Source organism: Panthera pardus, unplaced genomic scaffold, assembly GCF_024362965.1.
Source record: "Panthera pardus isolate Hobbes unplaced genomic scaffold, ASM2436296v1 HiC_scaffold_15, whole genome shotgun sequence".
NCBI classification, from domain to species: domain Eukaryota; kingdom Metazoa; phylum Chordata; class Mammalia; order Carnivora; family Felidae; genus Panthera; species Panthera pardus.
The window spans coordinates 40,815,587-40,835,898 of record NW_026526710.1 but is presented as its reverse complement, the minus strand read 5'-3'; the positions used below and the strand labels follow the sequence as shown (position 1 = coordinate 40,835,898).

General features: G+C 41.6%; 1 protein-coding gene across 2 annotated transcripts in view; it reads right to left on the bottom strand.

The window, feature by feature from the left end:
* The window catches only part of LAMA3 (laminin subunit alpha 3), a 272,359-nt gene that overhangs the window by 227,778 nt on the left and 24,269 nt on the right, over positions 1-20,312 (bottom strand). For both annotated transcript variants that reach the window (XM_019465535.2, XM_019465536.2), the window contains exon 2: positions 8,977-9,129. In XM_019465535.2, the coding sequence (XP_019321080.2) occupies positions 8,977-9,129 (153 nt within the window). The remainder of the gene's footprint in view (positions 1-8,976; positions 9,130-20,312) is intronic.

Sequence of the window (20,312 nt, the reverse complement as noted above, 5' to 3'; positions counted from 1 at the left end):
AAACATCTTCAGCCTGACATAATTTATGCTGCTTTTCCTGTTTCTAGTAGCTTTTCTAGAGTATTCTCTGCATTTTCGTATACAGTATTTTCTAGAGGAGCAGAAGTACTCAGTCTGTTTAATAATGAGCGTCTATTGAAATTTACTTTATTAAATAAAATTTATTTAGAAACCACTGGTCCAAGAGGTTTAAAAATGAAGCAGTTAACTCATTCAAACCTCACGGCAATCCTACGAGATAAGGATGATTATTAGCTCCCTTTATAAATGAGGAAACTGTAGCACAGAGCAGTCAAGTGTATTGCTCAGGGTCACACAGCGAGTAAGCAGTGCACCAGGATGCAAACCAAGGTGAGCCAGCTCCAGAATCCACCATCAATCAACCCCCCTTCAGAAGAGCCTCCCCAGTGGGTCAGAGGCTGGGTGAACACAATCTTCATGCAGAAGGAGGCCATGGCTAATGTCTGTCAGCAGCCAGCAAGCTGCTAAATTGTTCCTATGCTGGTATATGTTCTTTAATCCAACTGTCTTAGTTAGGGATTTTTCAGTACATCAAAAGGGTGCTTTTAAAAGGTAAGTTTTTTGGGGCGCCTGGGTGGCTCAGTCAGTAAAGCGTCCGACTTTGGCTCGGGTCGTGATCTCACAGTTTGCGAGTTCGAGCCCCGGGTCGGGCTCTGTGCTGACAGCTTGGAGCCTGGAGCCTGCTTCAGATTCTCTGTCTCCCTCTCTCTCTGCCCCTCCCATGCTCATGCTCTGTCTCTGTCTCTCAAAAATAAATAAATGTTAAAAAATTAAAAAAAAAAAAAAAGGTAAGTTTTTTGGGCGCCTGGGTGGCTCAGTCGGTTAAGCACCTGGCTTTGGCTCAGGTCATGATCTCACCGTTTGTGAGTTCAAGTCCCACGTCAGGCTCTGTGCTGACAGTTCTGAGCCTGGAGCCTGCTTCAGATTCTGTCTCCCTCTTTCTCTGTCCCTCCCCTGCTTACTCTCTCACTCTCTCCCTCTCTCTCTCTCAAAAATAAATAAACATTAAAAAAATAAAATAAAAGGTAAGTTTTTAAAAATAGCTTTAGGGTAGAAAGAGTAAATCCAGCAGGCATTGGTAATGATAGGTACACATCGTTTTGATGGGTTAAAATTCCCGGTTAACTACAAAAATCTTCAGTTAAATAACTGGCCTAATTAAGGTAAATTCTGGTCATTACAGGTAAAATCTCAACTGAATTCATGGCCGAGGTGAGTTATTAGAGGGATAAGACTAATTCATAGTTGAAATTGCGCTTACAGAGTCTTTCAAACCAAGGTCTTCCTGAATTACCTAAGATGAAAATTGTCGGTGAAAATACTCTTAGGAGAGGCCTAATTTAACACAACATATGGTCTAAAGAGGTGGAGAGCCCTTCTATCACCAAACTGTCACCAACTAAAATGAAGATAACACACTCCTTCCAAGAAATCTCAGTGTGTCATTCAAGGTCCAGTCTGTGGGATGCATTGCCTTTTGACTGCTTTCAAGCAATGCTTTTTTTGGGATAAATGTTTTCCTTCTTTTTAACTGAAGTATAGTTAACATACAGTGTTACATCAGTTTCATGTGTACAATATAGTGATTCAACAATTCTGTACATTACTCACTACTCATCATGGTAAGTATACTCTTAATCCCCTTCACCCGTTTCATCCATCCTCCCAACCACCTTCCCTCTTGTAACCATCTGTTTGTTCTCTATAGTTAAGAATTTGGTTTTGTCTTTTTCTTTATTTGTTTTGTTTCTTAAATTCCACATATGAGTGATATCATACGGTATTTGTCTTTCTCTGACTGACTTATTTCACTTAACATTACACTCTCTACCTAGATCCATCCATAATGTTGCAAATGCCAAGATTTCATTCATTTTTATGGCTAAATAATATTTCATTGTGTATATATACCACATCTTTAATCATCTATCAATGTACACTTATCGATTGCTTCCATAATTTGGCTACTGTAAATAACGCTTCGATAAACATAGGGGTGCATGTATGTTTTCAAATTAGTGTTTTCATTCTGTGGATAAATACCCAATAGTGGCATTACTGGATCATACGGTAATTCTATTTTTAATTTTGGGGAGTATCTCCATACTGTTTTCCACAGTGGCTGCACCAGTTTGCATTCCTACCAGCAGTGTGCAAGGGTTCCTGCAGCCTCACCCACCAACGAAAGCCTCTCAAGGAAAGCACCCTGCAGGTCGATGGGTCTACAGCCCCAGCAGAAGCGCTGAGAGCAGGCATCTGGTCAAGGCAGTATTTCCTAGATGAACTGTATTCTCTGTACAACTATGGCCAGCAGAAAGATTAGTTTAACATTAGCATTATTAGTACTATCATTAGTATCAGTGTTAGTGTTGTGTATATTTCCTATTATCAATCAGTTACCAGTCTTTTCTTGGCCTGACTTTCAATAGCTCTTCCCCCATTTCTTTCTTCTCATTGTTTCAGAACTCCTCAAAGTAGGAAGGAGGCAAACCATAAGAGACTCTTAAATACTGAGAATAAACTGAGGGTTGATGGGGGAGAGGGGGGAGGTGGGTGATGGGCACTGAGGAGGGCACCTTTTGGGATGAGCACTGGGTGTTGTATGGAAACCAATTTGACAATAAATTTCATTTAAAAAAAAGATTTCTGTAGAAGTTTCGTTTCCTTTCACATTCTCTCTCAATCTTCCTACCGTTAGGTTTTCAATCCTATCATCAAAGCCACCAATGACCTCCAGATTAGCAAATCCAATGGCAAATTATCAGTCATCACCTGTCCTATGTTACTTGACGTAGTATTTGACACGGTCTATTTTTTTTCCTTGATACTCTCTTTTCATGAACTCTTTCTTGTTGTTTCACAGTTTCACTGAAGTGTAATTCACATATCATTCAATTCACCCATCTAAAATATAAAGTCCAAATGTTTCTGGTATGTCCACAGGGTTGTCCAATCAATCATATTCAATTTTCATCTGTCTCCCCCAAAACAAACCATACCTCCTTGGAGTCATCTCTCAATTCCCTCCAAAACCCCCAGCCATAGGCAGCCACTAAGCTACTTGCTTATCTGTGTATTTCATATACATAGAATCATATGATGCATGGTCTTTTGTGACTGGCTTCTGTCAAGCAGAATGTTTTCAAGGTTCATCCGTGTTGTAGCATCCATCAGAAATTCATTCCTTTTTATTGTTGAATAATATTCCATTGTATGGATATGAATATTTGGTTTATTTATCCATCAACTGATTGACATTTGAATTGTTCCCACTTTTTGGCTATTACAAATAATGCTATAATAAACATTTAGAAACAAGTTTCTCTGTGTATATATGTTTTCATTTTCCTTGGGTATATAACTAGGAGTGGAATTGCTGGGTCCGATGGTAACTCTGTGTTTAACTTTTTGAGGAATTACCAAACTGTTTCCCAAAGCATCTGTGCCATTTTATTTTGCCACTAACAATGTATCAGAGTTCCAATTTCTCCAGAGCCTCATCAGTACTTGCTATTATCTATCTTTTGGATTATAGCCACCTGCTGAGTGTGAAGTGGTATCTCATTATGGTTTTAACTTACATTTCCCTGATGGCTTATGATGCTGAGCGTCTTTTCATCTGTTTATTGACCATTCGTGTATCTTCTTTGGAAAACTGTCTGTTCAGATCCTTTGCCTATTTTTTCAAAACTAGGCTCTCTGTCTTTGTATTATAGAGCTGTAAGACTCCCTCATTTTTGATATACTTTCTTCACCTGGCTTTAGGACACCACACTCTCTTGGTTGTCCTCCCATCTGTCATTCCGTACCAGTCTTCTGTATTGCTTACTTCTCTTTCCCAGGACTTCTTAATCTTGGAGCACCCCAGGGCTCAACCCTAGATCCTCTCCTCTTCTCACTCTCATGCTCACAGGTTAACACCATCTATATGCCATCAATTTCCAAATGTCTATTTCAGCACCAGGCATCCTTGGACAGTGCACTGGGGAAGCATTCTCTGCCCTGAAGATCAGTCTCAACCCCTATTAAGTGTTACTGGATCAGGAGAAGTTCATTCTGGCTCCATAGGCAGCAGTAATAGGAACCAAGCAGGAACCCAGGCACCAGATGAACAAAGCAGACTCGAATAGTATGCACCAGTTCTGAAAACCAAATTGTCATTGAAACCACAGCCTGTAAAAACAGGCCAGGACCTACATATCAAACCTAAACAGGGTGACCATCTGCTAAGGCAAAAGATTTAAATAGATTCAGAGTCTCCTTTTTAAAAAGATTTTATTTATTTATTTTGAGAGAGACGGAGAGAACATGAGCAGGGGAGGGAGGGAGAAAGAGAGAGAAAGAGAGAATGAATCTGAAGCAGGCTCCATGCTCAGTGCAGAGTCTGGCACGGGGTTTAATATTACGACCATGAGATTATGACCTGAGCCAAAACCAAGAGTCAGACATTTAAGTAACTGAAACAGCCAAGTGCCCCAGATTCAGAGTCTCCTAATATAATATCTAAAATGTCCAGAATACAACTGAAAATCATACCAAAACCATCATACCAAAAACCAGGGGAAAATAACAATTTGAATGAGAAAAAACAATCAACAGACCCCAAGAAGAGATGAGAAAACAGATGACAGAATTACCCAACAAAAACTTCAAAGTAGCGATCATAAAAATGCTTCAGTGAGAGAGTACAAATATTCTTGAAGTAAATGAAAATACAGTAAAACCTTGGATTGCAAGTAACTTGTTCTGCAAGTGTTCCACAAGAAGAACAACATTTATAATACATTTAACTTGATAAACAAGCAATGTCTTGCAATACAAGTATTACATGATGTCACATGTCACATGATCACAAATAAGCCAATGGTTCTTGAAATTCTCTTTGATGTACACGTACTTGTGATTATGGATTACAAGCATGTTTCCAGAATGAATTATGCTCACAAACCAAGGTTTTACTAAAATCTCAGCCAAGGAATAGAAGACATAAAAAAAAACAAATGGAAATTATATAACTGAAAAAATACAATAACTAAAACTAAAAACACACTAAATGGGCTAGATAGGAGAACAAATATGAAAGAGAATGGAATCAGGGAATTTGAAGGGAGAGCAATACAATGACCTAATCTGAAAAACAAGAGAGAAAACCAACTGAAAAAATAAATGAAAAGAGCTTCAGGGACCTATGGAACAATAATAAAATATCTGACATTAATATCATCAGAATCCCAAAAAGAGAGAAGTTGAACTCATAGAAACAGAGAGTAGAATGGTAGTTACCAGGGGCTGGGGGATGGGAGAAGTCAGGAGATGTTGTTCAAAGGGTACCAGTCTTAGTTCCCAGAACTAAGGAGTCTAATGTACAACATGGTATCTATAGTTAATAATATGGTATTGTATATCCGAAATTTATTAAAAGGGCAGATCTTAAGTGTTCTCAACACATGCACACACAAAAAGATAAGTATGTGAGGTGATGAATGTGTTAATCAACTTCATCATGGTAATCATTTCACAAAGTATATGGTTATTAAATCATCACATTTTACACTTTAAAACACACACAATTTTACTGGAATACCTGGGTGGTTCAGTCGGTTAACCATCTAACTCTTTATCTCAGCTCAGGTCATGATCTCACAGTCGTGAGAGCCTGCTTGGGACTTCCTCTCTCTGCCCCTCCTGTACTTGTGCTCTCTCTCTCTCTCTCTCTCTCAAAATAAACAAATAAATATTTTTAAAAAACACATAAAATTTTATTTGTCAATGATACCTCAATAAAGCTGGAAAAGGAAGGAAGGAATAAAGGTTTTTTGAAAATAGCCCAAAGATGATGAAAGGTATAAATATACAGATTCAATAAGCTAAGAGATCCTGAATATAATAAAATCTAGTGAAATCCATAACAAATGTCTCTTCCAGCCCAGCCAGCTTCCCAGATTCATATTCACACTAAGGTGTGCTTAGTCCACACCTCCACTTGCACATCCAAAGAGTATTTCAGTGTCCACATGTCCACAAAACTGTCCCTGAGTCTCCAACATCTCTGCAAACAGCAGTTCCAGTTGCTCAGACCAAAAGTCTTAGGAATCATCCCTGAATCCTCTCTTCTGTCTCCACATTCAATTCATTAGGAAAGCATGGAAGCTCTAGTATCAAAATGTATCTGGGACACAATCACCCACTTTCACTGCCACTACTGGCATCTTTCTTGTGGATTACGAGGACACTCTCCTAACTGGCTTCTACTCTTGCTCCCTGATAATTCTCAACAGAACAGCCACAGAAATCCTTTTTAAATATAAATCAGATGAGATCATTCCTCTGCTTGAAACTCTGTAATGGCTCTCGTTTCACATGAAGAGTCCAAGTCTTTATTGTGGCCTAGGGGCCCTACTTGATCTGGCCCTGTCTGTTCTCTTTCTGGCCTTTTCTCTCACCACTTCCCCCTCCCTGACTCTGCTCCAGCCACCCTGGCCTCCATGCTGTCCTGATACTTTCCAGACAAGCTCCCACCTTAGGGACTCTGCAGGGCTGTTCCCTTTGTCTGGGTGACTGATAGCTGCATGATGAATACCTTCACCTGCTTCCAGTCTTTGTTCAACAAACCCTCTCCTGAACATCCTAATTAAAACTGCAAACCACCCTTGTCCCTGGCCCTCATGATCTTACCCCAACCTACTTTTTCACTTTTTCCATAGCTCTCATCAGCTTCTAACATATTGTACTTACTAATGTATATTTTTGTTGGCTGTCTCCCACAACTAAATGTCAGTGTGTTATATGAGGAAATGAATCTCCATCTCTTTGGTTCTTTTATGTAACACAAATACCTAGACCAGGGCCTGACATAAATATTTGTTGAAGGAACAGAATGAAATAGACAGAAGGCACCCTCTAGTCTGAAAGGGGAAAGAAGAAGGTGCATCCGTTTTTCTATTGCTGCTTAACAAATGAACACAAATTTAGTGGCTTAAGCCAAAGCCACTTACTATCTTTCAGTTCTGTATTTCAGGAGTCCGGGCATGGCAGCTGCATTCAAAGCATTCACCAGATGCCTGGAAAGACCCACTCCCAAGTTTGCACATGTTGTTGGCAGAATCCAGTTTCTTACAGTTGTAGGATTGAGGTTCCCGCTTTTTTCCTAGCAGTTGGATGGGGCTGCTCCCAGCTTCTGGAACATTCTTAGATCCTTGCCACGTGGCCCTCTCCACAGGTAGTTTACAACATAGCAGTTTTCCTGTTCAAGGTCAGCAGGAAATTTTCTCATGCTTCAAATCTCTTCATTCGGGTAGGTCCCAGTCCCTTTTAAGAGCTCCCCTCATTAGGAGAAATCCTCAAAGATAATCTCCCTTTTGATCAACTGACTTGGGACCTTAAACATATGTGCAAAATCCTTTCATTTTTGCCATATAATGCCACTTTACCACAGGAGTGACTTCCATTATAGTGCTGCCACACTCAAAAGAGAGGGGATTACACTGGCCATGTGTGCCAAGAGGAAGGCATCCTCAGGGCCATCTTACCATACCACTGGAGAAGACTGAAACCAGGTTTTCTTGTGGACCAGCTGGCCAAACAAAGCCAAAAACTATGGTAGTCGATGTCCACAGAATCAAGATTTCTGGGAAATGCTATAAAAATATCTTGGGGTGCCTGGGTGGCTTGGTCGGTTAAGCATCCGACTTCGGCTCAGGTCATGATCTCACGGTCCATGAGTTCGAGCCCCACGTCGGGCTCTGTGCTGACCACTCGGAGCCTGGAGCCTGTTTCAGATTCTGTGTCTCCCTCTCTCTCTGCCCCATCCCCACTCATGCTCTGTCTCTCTCTGTCTCAAAAATAAATAAACGTTAAAAAAAAATTTTTTTTTTTTTTAAATCTTAGCCACACCCGTGTTCATAGCAGCATTACTCACAATAGCCAAAAGGTGGAAGCAACTCAAGTGTCCACGGACAGATGAATGTATAAACAAATGTGGTGCACACATACAACAGAATATTATTCAACCCTAAAAAAAGAAGGAAACTGGCACCTGCTACAGTACAGAGGAACCTTGGAGACATTATGCCATGTGAAATAAGCTGGTCACAAAGGACGAATACTGTAGGATTCCACTTACATAAGATACCCAGGGTCGCTAAATTCACACAGAGAGAAGGTAGAATGGTAGTTGCCAGGCGCTAGGGAAAAAGGAGAATGGGGAGCTGTTGTTTATGGGTACAGAGTGCCGGTTTTGCAAGATGAAAAAGAATTCTGGTGACTGGTTGCACAGCAATGTGAATTTAACACAACTGAACTGTACACTTAAAAAAATGTCTAAGATGGGGTGCCTGGGTGGCTCGGTTGGTTAAACATCAGAGTTCAGCTCAGGTCATGATCTCGCAGTTCATGAGTTCGAGCCCCACGTTGGGCTCTGTGCTGACAGCTCAGAGCCTGGAGCCTGCTTCGGATTCTGTGTCTCCCTCTCTCTCTTCCCCTCCCCTGCTCATGCTCATGCTCTGTCTCTGTCTCTGTCTCTGTCTCTCTCTCTCTCTCAGAAAATGAACATTAAAAAAATGACTAAGATGGTGCGTTTTATATTGTGAGAACTGTACCATAATCAAAAGTAGTAACAGTCTCTCTCTGCCCCTCCCCTGCTTGTGCTCTGTCTCTGTCTGTCTCTCTCTCTCTCTCAAAAATAAATAAACATTAAAAAAAGTAATAATAATAAATATGTTTGCCAATAAAACTATTTTTTACTGTTTTTAACTCTTTTGATAGACAGGTATGGGAGTCTGCACTGTGACAGACTGGATGTTAAGGGATGCAAATATTCACATAACAGTCTTCACAATGATTAATGACTTAAAACTGATGCTTATTTTTTAAATACAACTACTATTGTATCAGAAATAACCACAGAAACAATGATCCAAACTAACTTTCCCCATTCCAGCTGGAAGCGTAGCTTACCTGCCCTAGATCCAAGGTGACATTGACTTTGTTGTACTGTGTGCCTGAGGAGAGAGGAGGGCTTTGCCACCAGCGCTCAGATCCGTCAATTGCATTGGTGACTGGATGTGCTTTCCTGGGGTCCTCAGAATTGCAATAGTCACAGAACTGGCCCTGGGGGGAAAAAAGGAAAGCTCTTTTTTTGATTTTCAAGTAATTTTTTCTTATCAATTTAGTAAAGAGGCAACTAAAACAAAGACCACTTCACACGGCTCAGAGATGTCAGCTGTTGAGATTCGTCATCATGTATTCTGCAGACAGTAGTGAGGCTTTTTCGTCTTCATTTAATCTTAAAGCATATCACCCATTTATACCTCTGTTTATCATGATTCTAGGATATATATTATACTTATCTTCCCATCTTTTACAGCTATGTTTTTCTTGTACCAGACGACACTTTAAGACGAATCTGTTGTACCTGACATGGAAAGATTATCTGCATGTCTCTTTATGTCCTACTCTGCAATCTCCATGTCAGGCACGAGGATACAAAGAGAACCCCCGTTTGCAGTCTCAGTGGAGGCGATAAGTACACAAACAACTGTAAGGCAAGGATATAGCAAGAGTATAATAGAATTCTGGGTCAAAGGTGATACATATTCCATGGGCTCGGAAAACAAGGTGGAAGAGGCAGAATTAAGTTGCCGGTGAGGGTAGACGTGACTTTGGTGAGTTATCAGTGAACGGCAAACAGGGAAGGTGCTCCAGGTAGAGGAACCAGCACCAGCAAAGGCACAGAGGCCAGCAGGTCCAGTTTAACAACAGCGTGAGTAATCAAAGACAAGACCTGAAAGATAAATGGGAAGATAAAAGCTGGTCTGTGGATACCAAAGTGAGAAGCTGATAGTTAACTCCATAGATAAATGAGAATCCATTCTTACCTGGAGTGATATCTATTTGGTATTATCATCTTTACTGAATTCTGATTCTGCTGATATCAACTCATCTTCTTTTTTTTTTTTTTTTCATTTTTTTTCATCTCATCTTCTTACTGAATTACTCTTTTGGGGGAGGCAAACTCTTGATTCTGTTTTGTTTTGTTTTGTTTTGTTTTGTTTGTGATGCAGAATTTTACAGACATTACCACCTGAAAAGCTGAATATATGGCCCTTTCTTATATACTGAATACATTTTAACTGGGTCCAAGGATCATGCTTATCCAGTGGTGAGCTTCACACACTAAACTGCTTTGCTCCCCAGTGAAATTACCTGAGAGCATAACTACCATACAGGAGGGGGATAAAGAAGTAAATTTACACCCACAGCCTTTCCAGAATGTTCTGCGACAAAATGGCAGCTCTGCCCCCTGACAAGCATCTTTAAAGTTCATTCTTTTTTAATTTTTGTAAATGTTTTTGTTTGGTTTTTGAGAAAGAGAGACAGGGCGCAAGCAGGGGAGGGGCAGAGAGAGAAGGAGACACAGAATCCAAAGCAGGCTCCAGGCTCTGAGCTGTCAGCACAGAGCCCGACGCGGGTTCGAAATCGTGAACCACAAGATCATGACCTGAGCCAAAGTCAGACGCTTAACCAACTGAGCCACCCAGGCGCCCCTAAAGTTCATTCTTAAGTGTTCAAAGATAAATTTGATCCTGGTGTGGAACAAAATGTGCTACCAAATGTTTTCATCTAGTGGGTAACTGAGGATTCTCCCATATGTGGTGATATATTTATATACAACTTTATCTTTTGATATTATGTGAAGACACTTGTGGAACTCAGAAGCAGCACCCTGGGATACGCAGCCCCATCAGTTCGTGTGATCAGAGACCATGTGCGTCTTCCTTGTCACCACACTTCAGCCAGTACATTGCCCTGCACATCACAGAAGCCCAATACGGGAAAGATCCCTTCAGAGATTTTTTTTAAGTTTATTTCTTTATTTTAAGAGAGAGAGAATCCCATGCAGGCTTCGCACCATCAGCATAGAACCCGACACAAGACTTGAACTCAAAATCTGCGAGATCATGACCTGAGCTGAAATCAAGAATCAAGGCGCTTAACGGACTGAGCCGCCCAGGCGCTCCACCATCAGCAATTCTTAAAAATAAATGGGGGTTAGGAGTGCCTGGGTGGCTCAGTCTGTTAAGCGGCCAACTTCAGCTCAGGTAATGATCTCACAGTTTCTGAGCTCGAGCCCCGCGTCGGGCTCTGTGCTGACAGCTCAGAGCCTGGTACCCATTTCAGATTCTGTGTCTCCCTCTCTCTCTGCCCCTCCCCTGTTCATGCTCTGTCTCTCTCTGTCTCAAAAATAAATAAACACTAAAAAAAAATTAAAAAAATGAATAAATGGGGGTTCTTTCTACAAAATGTTGCTATTATAATAAAAAGTGTAATTAAAAACTATTTAAGCTAAGACATCTAAACATCTGTCAATATTTTTCCTTTCGATGGTCTTTATTTTTCCCATTCTTTTCCAGAGAGAATTTTACCAATTTAGTTATTTATAAGGGAATTAAATTATGACTCCTCAAAGTTTACAAGATTTATATACAGTTAGAAGCAAATCTCTTCCAAGGATGTGGATGCCTATGACCTCTATTTATCTCCATCTCCATAACGTAGATGTAAGGAATGGAGATTATTCTTTTTGTTTTTTTGGTGATTCTCAATTTTCAAATAATTATGTTAACAATTAAAGTGAACATTTACAGAGCACCTTTAATGCACCAGGCATCATGCAGTTCCTATTTGCACCCTAAGATTATAACTTCTATTTTACAGTTGAGGAAACACAGTGAATTACGTTAAGTAATTTCCACAAGAATCACACAACTGGTAAAATGGTAGAAGCAAAGCTTAAGCCTAGGGCCCCAGAAATACGTGGTCCACCACCCTGTACCTCTCTTCCCCATCGAGGGGCTACAACTCTGGTTTATTAGACATTGTGGATAGTCTGTAACATACATTCCCTCCTGTAACTGGTCTTAAAGATAGCCTTCACAATAACCTAAGAGTTCCTGTTCCAAGGCCTCTCTCATTCAGAATCATACTGTTTCTGCTGATACCCTACTCCTTCTGCTACCCCAAATCAAACTGTGACCTGTTATATTACGGATAGGAACACTGGCTCCAGAGCTTTAGCACTACTAATTGTCTGATCAAGGGCTAATTACTAAAATATGAATTTTGAGTGTGTGAACAACAAATAATTTGAATGTACGTATTCAAAAAATTATAATTTCGTGAGCAAGAGAGCACTGCAGTTATCCAAGTTAGTGTCAACACTGATATTTGGCAAGCTAACTAATATAACAGATACATAAGTTAAAGATGGATTTCTGGGGCGCCTGAGTGGCTCAGTCATTTGAGCATCCAAGTCTTGATTTTGGCTCAGGTCATGACCCCAGGGTCATGGGATCAAGCCCCATGTTGGGCTCCACACTCAGGTGCTTAAGATTCTCTCTCTCCCTCTGTCCTCCTCCCCCACTTGTGCTCTCTCTCTCTCTAAAATAAAATATAATTAAAAATTAAAAATTATAAAAAAGATGAATTTCTAGTAGTGAACTTTGCCTAGGTGACAAAAATAAGCCAAACCCTTCTGTTCATCTCTACATGTCTACATGTGTCATTAGTAAAACCTCTGGCGTTCTTCAGCTGCTGCTAAGGTGTTTGGTCCTTTTGAGAAAGCTAAGGCCATGTGGGGTCGGGGGGGCTCTCACTTCATCCAATGACTAGCTCCGCACCCAGCGCTCGCCCGCACCATGGCTTCTGTCTTGGAGCTTGCCTGTGTCTGCCAGGCCTTCACCCTGCACAACAATGGAGTGACAGTCCCGGAGGAGATCAGTGTCCTCACTAAAGTAGTGGGCGTGAATGTTGAACTTGTCTGGCCAGGCTTGTTTGCAAAGGCCTTGGCCAATGTCAATGTTGGGAGCCTCCTCTGCAACGTAGAGGCTGGTGGACCTGCTGGGGGTGCTGCGGGCTGGTAGCCGGGCAGGGTCAGCGGTCAGTCCAGATGTCTGCCCTCAGTCCATCTACCATCACACCGGACTGCAGGGCACTCTTCCTGTGATGCCCCATGAGAGGTTTTTGTTGGCGGGCAGGGCAGGCGGTCAGACCAGCTGCCTGCCCCCCGTCTGCCTGCTGGGGCTGTAGCCATGCCGATCACCAGGACACTCACTCTGTGCCTCTGGCTATAAGGAACGGCCGCTGGGGATGCAGAACACTGGTGTGTGTGGTTATCTTCCCCTCTTCCCAGAGCAGGAGTCACTTTGGAGTGGCGCCGATCCCTCCTGGGGTGGTTTGCAGGGCGCGTTGGGGCAAAAGCGGCTTTGGAGGGACACATGCCAAATGGGGCAGTGGTGGATGGGGCAGGTCTGCTGGGGAATACACGGGTGCTAGCAGGATAAGTGGAGAGTACTCACACTGGTTCCCAAAACTGTCTCACTATCTACCCTGGGAAGGGAGGGGGCTGAAGAGAAATGTCACCACCAGCACCCCTGTCAGAGTGGCTAGAACCAAAAGACAAGAAATTCAAGTGTTGGCAAGGATGTGGAGAAAAAGGTATTCTTGTGTGCCGTTGGTGGGAATGCAAATTGGTGCAGTCGCTTTGGAAAACAGTATAGAGGTTCCTCAAAAAAATAAAAATAGGATTACCATATGATTCACTAATTCCACTACTGGGTATCTACCCAAAGAAAACAAAAACACTAATTTGAAAAGATATATGCATCCCTAAGTTTATAGCAGCATTATTTACAACAGCCTACGTATGGAATCAACTCAAGTGTCCATTGGTAGACGAATGGATAGAGAACAGCAGTGTGTATATACAACAGAATGTTACTCAGCCGTAAAAAAGAATGAGATCTCTGAGGTGCCTGGGTGGCTCAGTCAGTTGAGTGTCCGACTTTGGCTCAGGTCATGATCTCATGGTTTGTGAGTTCGAGCCCCACATCGGGCTCTCTGCTGTCAGCACAGAGCCTGCTTGGGATCCTCTATCCCCCTACCCCCTCTCTCTCTGCCCGTCCCTTGCTCTCTGTCTCAAAAATAAATAAATGAACATTAAAAAAAAAAGTGAGATCTCATCATTTGCAACAGCATGGATGGACCCACAGGGTATTATGCTAAGTGAAATAAGTCAGACAGAGAAAGACAAATAGCATATGATTTCACTCATATGTGGAATTCAAGAAACAAACAAAATTTATTAAAAGAATTTTTAAAATCTAAATAAATGAAACAACTATTTTCTTGGATAGGGTAATATCAAAAACTTACAATTCCCCAAAGTTGATCTAAAAGTCGATACAAGTCCAACGAAAACTCAATAGAGATTCTCTTGGAGCACAGTAAGATAATTCTAAAATTTATATGGAAGAGTAAAAGACTAAGAAAAGCCAGGATATTGCTGAACAAAGAGAGCAGGGAGAAGGAAGCCTGCCCTTCGAGTATCAGGGCTTACTACGAAGCTGTTATAATTAAAACAGAGCAAGATAAGAGAAACGGTTCTCCAGGACAGAAAAGAGCCCAAAACAGACCGTGCATTTTTAAAACCTTAGTTTATATACAGAGGCACTACATCAGATCAGTGAGCTAATCCGTATCCAATGGAAAACAATAAAATCAAATTCCTACACAAGCCACAAATGAAAATCAGCTTCAGATGAATTAAGGACTTCATGTCAAAAATAAACTTTAAAGCCAATTAGTGAAAAATACCAGAGAATATCTTTCAGAATTTGGAGGAAGGAATGATTTCTTAAACAAGATTCAAAAAACATTGACTACAAAAGAAGAGAGGGACTTGACTATGGTACTAAAATTAAGAATATTGGTTCACCTTAAAGAAGTAGAAAGAAGAGTTACAAACTGAAAGACATTCACAGTATACAAGTGGCAGACAGTCTTTCATGACAGCTGGCCTCAATTCCTTCTGTGTGTGTGTGTGTGAGTGTGTGTGGCTGCCACTTCACACATCAAGAGGTAGAGGCTCTCTTCCCTGGAGATTATTCTCTCCTCTCGAATCCAGACTGACTTCATTATTTGCAGAAGCAACATTCTGGGATTTTTGAGCAAAGGCCTTCAAAGGACTAGCGGATTCTGCTTTCCTCCTCTTGCAAGCCAACCTCCAGGTAAGAAGGCCAACTACCGCCAGATCACCATGCTATGAGAAAGCCCCCGCTAAGCAAATGGAGAGGACACACGGAAGACCACAGAGACATCTGACATGTTCATAAAGCCTTCTGGGACCGTCCAGTCCTGCCTAGGCAGCTACTGAATACACCTGAGCTATCCCAGGTGACACCGCATGGAGCAGAAGAACCATCTAGCTGAGCCCCGTCACCCCACAGAATAACGAGAAAAAAAATTATCGTTTTAAGCCATTAAGTTTTGGGGTGCTGTCTTACACAAGAATCAATACCTGAACCAAAAACATAAAATCAACAAAGAATTCTCATCAGAAATATACGCCAAACTTCTGCCAATCAATAAGGAAAGTATAAACAGATCACTAAAAAGAAGGGCAAAAGTAGGAATAGGTATTTTACAGAGAGGAAACACATACATCAGGAAGCATTCAAAGAAATGTTCACTCTCACCACCGTTAGTGATCAAGGCAGACCACAGGGTAATACTGTTCAAAATGTGAGGATAAGGGGGCTTCTGGGAAGATGGCAGCGTAGGAGGACGCTGGGCTCACTGCGTCCTGCAGATCACTTAGATTCCACCCACACCTGCCTAAATAACCCAGAAAACCGCCAGGAGACTAGCAGAAACGGAGTCTCTGGAGCCAAGCGCAGACGAGAGGCCCACGGAAGAGGGTAGGAAGGGCGGCGAGGCAGTGCGCGCTACACGGACTGGCGGGAGGGAGCCGGGGAGAAGGGGCAGCCCGCCGGCCAAGCAGAGCCCCCCGAGTCTGGCTGGCAAAAGCGGAGGGGCCGGACGGAGTGTGTTCGGACAGCAAACGGGACTTAACATCTGGAAGGTTACAAGTTAACAGATCTGCTCAGAGAACGGGAGGGCTGGAGGACAACGGGAGGGAGAGTTGTTGAGCCCCGGACGACAGAGCTCAGCTTGGCGGGGAACAAAGGCACTGGCCAGTGCCATCTCCCTCGCCCATCCTCAGCGAAAATTCCAAAGGAAACCAGTTCCTGTCAGGGAACTGGCTTGCACCGGGCAAACACCCAACACTGTGCTTCTGCAGATCCATCCCTCCGGCAGGTCTGACTCCCTCCCGGTGCCACAGGGCCCCTCCCAAAGCTGATCTCTGAAGGAAAAGTGAGCTGAGCCTGCCCCTCCCACCCCTGTGGACCTTGCCGATCCACCCCAGCTAATACGCCACATCCCCAGCACCACAAGCCTGGCAGTGTGCAAGTAGCCCAGAAGGGCCACGCCACCCCACAGTGAATCCCGCCCCTAGGAGAGGGAAAGAGAAGGTACACACCAGTCTGACTGTGGACCCAGCGGTGGGCTGGGGCAGACATCAGGTCTGACTGCGGCCCCGCCCACCAATGCAAGTTATTCAAGACAGCACAGGGGAAGTGCCCTGCAGTCCCGCACCACTCCAGGGACTAGCCAAAATGACGAAACGGAAGAATTCCCCTCAGAAAAACATCCAGGAAATAACAACAGCTAACGAACTGATCAAAAATGATTTAAACTATATAACAGAAAGTGAATTTAGAATAATAGTCATAAAATTAATCGCTGGGCTTGAAAACAGTATAAAGGACAGCAGAGATCAAGGGACTAAGGAACAGCCAGGAGGAGCTAAAAAAATGCTATCAATGAACTGCAAAATAAAATGGAGACAACTACGGCTCGGATTGAAGAGGCAGAGGAGAGAATAAGTGAACTAGAAGATAAAATTATGGAAAAAGAAGAAGCTGAGAAAAAGAGAGATAAAAAAATCCAGGAGTATGAGGGGAAAATTAGAGAACTAAGTGATGCACTAAAGAGAAATAATATACGCATAATTGGTATTCCAGAGGAGGAAGAGAGAGGGAAAGGTGCTGAAGGTGTACTTGAAGAAATCATAGCTGAGAACTTCCCGGATCTGGGGAAGGAAAAAGGCATTGAAATCCAAGAGGCACAGAGAACTCCCTTCAGACGTAACTTGAATCGATCTTCTGCACGACATATCATAGTGAAACTGGCAAAATACAAGGATAAAGAGAAAATTCTGAAAGCAGCTAGGGATAAACGTGCTCTAACATATAAAGGGAGACCGATAGGAGCGCCTGGGTGGCTCAGTCGGTTGAGCGTCCGACTTCAGCTCAGGTCACGATCTCACGGTTCGTGAGTTCGAGCCCCGTGTCAGGCTCTGAGCTGATGGCTCAGAGCCTGGAGCCTGCTTCCGATTCTGTGTCTCCCTCTCTCTCTGCCCCTCCCCCATTCATGCTCTGTCTGTCTCAAAAATAAATAAACATTAAAAAAAAAAATTTAAAGGGAGACCGATAAGACTCGTGACGGATCTCTCTACTGAAACTTGGCAGGCCAGAAAGGAATGGCAGGAAACCTTCAATGTGATGAACAGAAAAAATACGCAGCCGAGAATCCTCTATCCAGCAAATCTGTCATTTAGAATAGAAGGAGAGATAAAGGTCTTCACAAACAAACAAAAACTGAAGGAATTCATCACCACTAAACCAGCCCTACAAGAGATCCTAAGGGGGATCCTGTGAGACAAAGTACCAGAGACATCGCTACAAGCATGAAACCTACGGACATCACAATGACTCTAAACCCATATCTTTCTATAATAACAATGAATGTAAATGGACTAAATGCGCCAACCAAAAGACATAGGGTATCAGAATGGATAAAAAAAACAAGACCCATCTATTTGCTGTCTACAAGAGACTCATTTTAGACCTGAGGACACTTTCAGATTGAAAGTGAGGGGATGGAGAACTATTTATCATGCCACTGGAAGTCAAAAGAGAGCTGGGGTAGCCATACTTGTATCAGACAAACTAGACTTTAAATTAAAGGCTGTAACAAGAGATAAAGAAGGGCATTATATAATAATTACAGGGTCTATCCATCAAGAAGTACTAACAATTATAAATGTCTATGCGCCGAATACGGGAGCCCCCAAATATATAAAACAATTACTCACAAACATAAGCAACCCTATTGACAAGAATGTGGTAATCGCAGGGGACTTTAATACCCCACTTACAACAATGGATAGATCATCTAGACACATGGTCAATAAAGAAACAAGGGCCCTGAATGATACATTGGATCAGATGGACTTGACAGATATATTTAGAACTCTGCATCCCAAAGCAACAGAATATACTTTCTTCTCAAGTGCACATGGAACATTCTCCAAGATAGATCATATACTGGGTCAAAAAACAGCCCTTCATAAGTATACAAGAATTGAGATCATACCATGCGTACTTTTGGACGACAATGCTATGAAGCTTGAAATCAACCACAGGAAAAAGTCTGGAAAACCTCCAAAAGCATGGAGGTTAAAGAACACCCTACTAAAGAATGAGTGGGTCAACCAGGCAATTAGAGAAGAAATTTAAAAATATATGGAAACAAACGAAAATGAAAATACAACAATCCAAACGCTTTGGGATGCAGCGAAGGCAGTCCTGAGAGGAAAATACATTGCAATCCAGGCCTATCTCAAGAAACAAGAAAAATCCCAAATACAAAATCTAACAGCACACCTAAAGGAAATAGGAGTAGAGCAGCAAAGACAGCCTAAACCCAGCAGAAGAACAGAAATAATAAAGATCAGAGCAGAAATAAACAATATAAAATCTAAAAAAACTGTAGAGCAGATCAATGAAACCAAGAGTTGGTTTTTTGAAAAAATAAACAAAATTGATAAACCTCTAGCCAGGCTTCTCAAAAAGAAAAGGGAGATGACCCAAATAGATAAAATCATGAATGAAAATGGAATTATTACAAACAATCCCTCAGAAATACAAGCAATTATCAAGGAATACTATGAAAAATTACATGCCAACAAACTGGACAACCTAGAAGAAATGGACAAATTCCTAAACACCCACACACTTCTAAAACTCAAACAGGAGGAAATAGAAAGCTTGAACAGACCCATAACCAGCGAAGACATTGAATCAGTTATCAAAAATCTCCCAACAAATAAGAGTCCAGGACCAGATGACTTCCCTGGGGAATTCTACCGGACATTTAAAGCAGAGATAATACCTATCCTTCTCCAGTTATTCCAAAAAGTAGAAAGGGAAGGAAAACTTCCAGACTCATTCTATGAAGCCAGTATTACTTTGATTCCTAAACCAACAGAGACCCAGTAAAAAAAGAGAACCACAGGCCAATATCCCTGATGAATATGGATGAAAAAATTCTCAATAAGATACTAGCAAATTGAATTCAACAGTTTATAAAAAGAATTATTCACCATGATCAAGTGGGATTCATTCCTGGGATGCAGGGCTGGTTCAACGTTCGCAAATCAATCAACATGATACATCACATTAATAAAAGAAAAGATAAGAACCATATGATCCTGTCAATCGATGCAGAAAAAGCATTTAACAAAATTCAGCATCCTTTCTTAATAAAAACCCTCGAGAAAGTCAGGCTAGAAGGAACATACTTAAACATCATAGAAGCCATTTATGAAAAGCCCACAGCTAATATCATCCTCAATGGGGAAAAACTGAGAGCTTTCCCCCTGAGATCAGGAACACGACAGGGATGTCCACTCTCACCGCTGTTGTTTAACATAGTGTTGGAAGTGCTAGCATCAGCAATCAGACAACAAAAGGAAATCGAAGGCATCAAAATTGGCAAAGATGAAGTCAAGCTTTCACTTTTTGCAGATGACATGATATTATACATGGAGAACCCTACAGACTCCACCAAAAGTCTGCTAGAACTGATACATGAATTCAGCAAAGTTGCAGGATACAAAATCAATGTACAGAAATCAGTTGCATTCTTATACACTAATAATGAAGCAACAGAAAGATAAATAAAGAAACTGATCCCATTCACAATTGCACCAAGAAGCATAAAATACCTAGGAATAAATCTAACCAAAGATGTACAAGATCTGTATGCTGAAAACTACAGAAAGCTTATGAAGGAAATTGAAGAAGATATAAAGAAATGGAAAAACATTCCGTGCTCATGGGTTGGAAGAATAAATATTGTTAAAATGTCAATAATACCCAAAGCTATCTACACATTCAATACAATTCCAATCAAAATTGCACCAGCATTCTTCTTGAAGCTAGAAAAAGCAATCCTAAAATTCATATGGAACCACAAAAGGCCCCGAATAGCCAAAGTAATTTTGAAGAGGAAGACCAAAGCAGGAGACATCACAATCCCAGACTTTA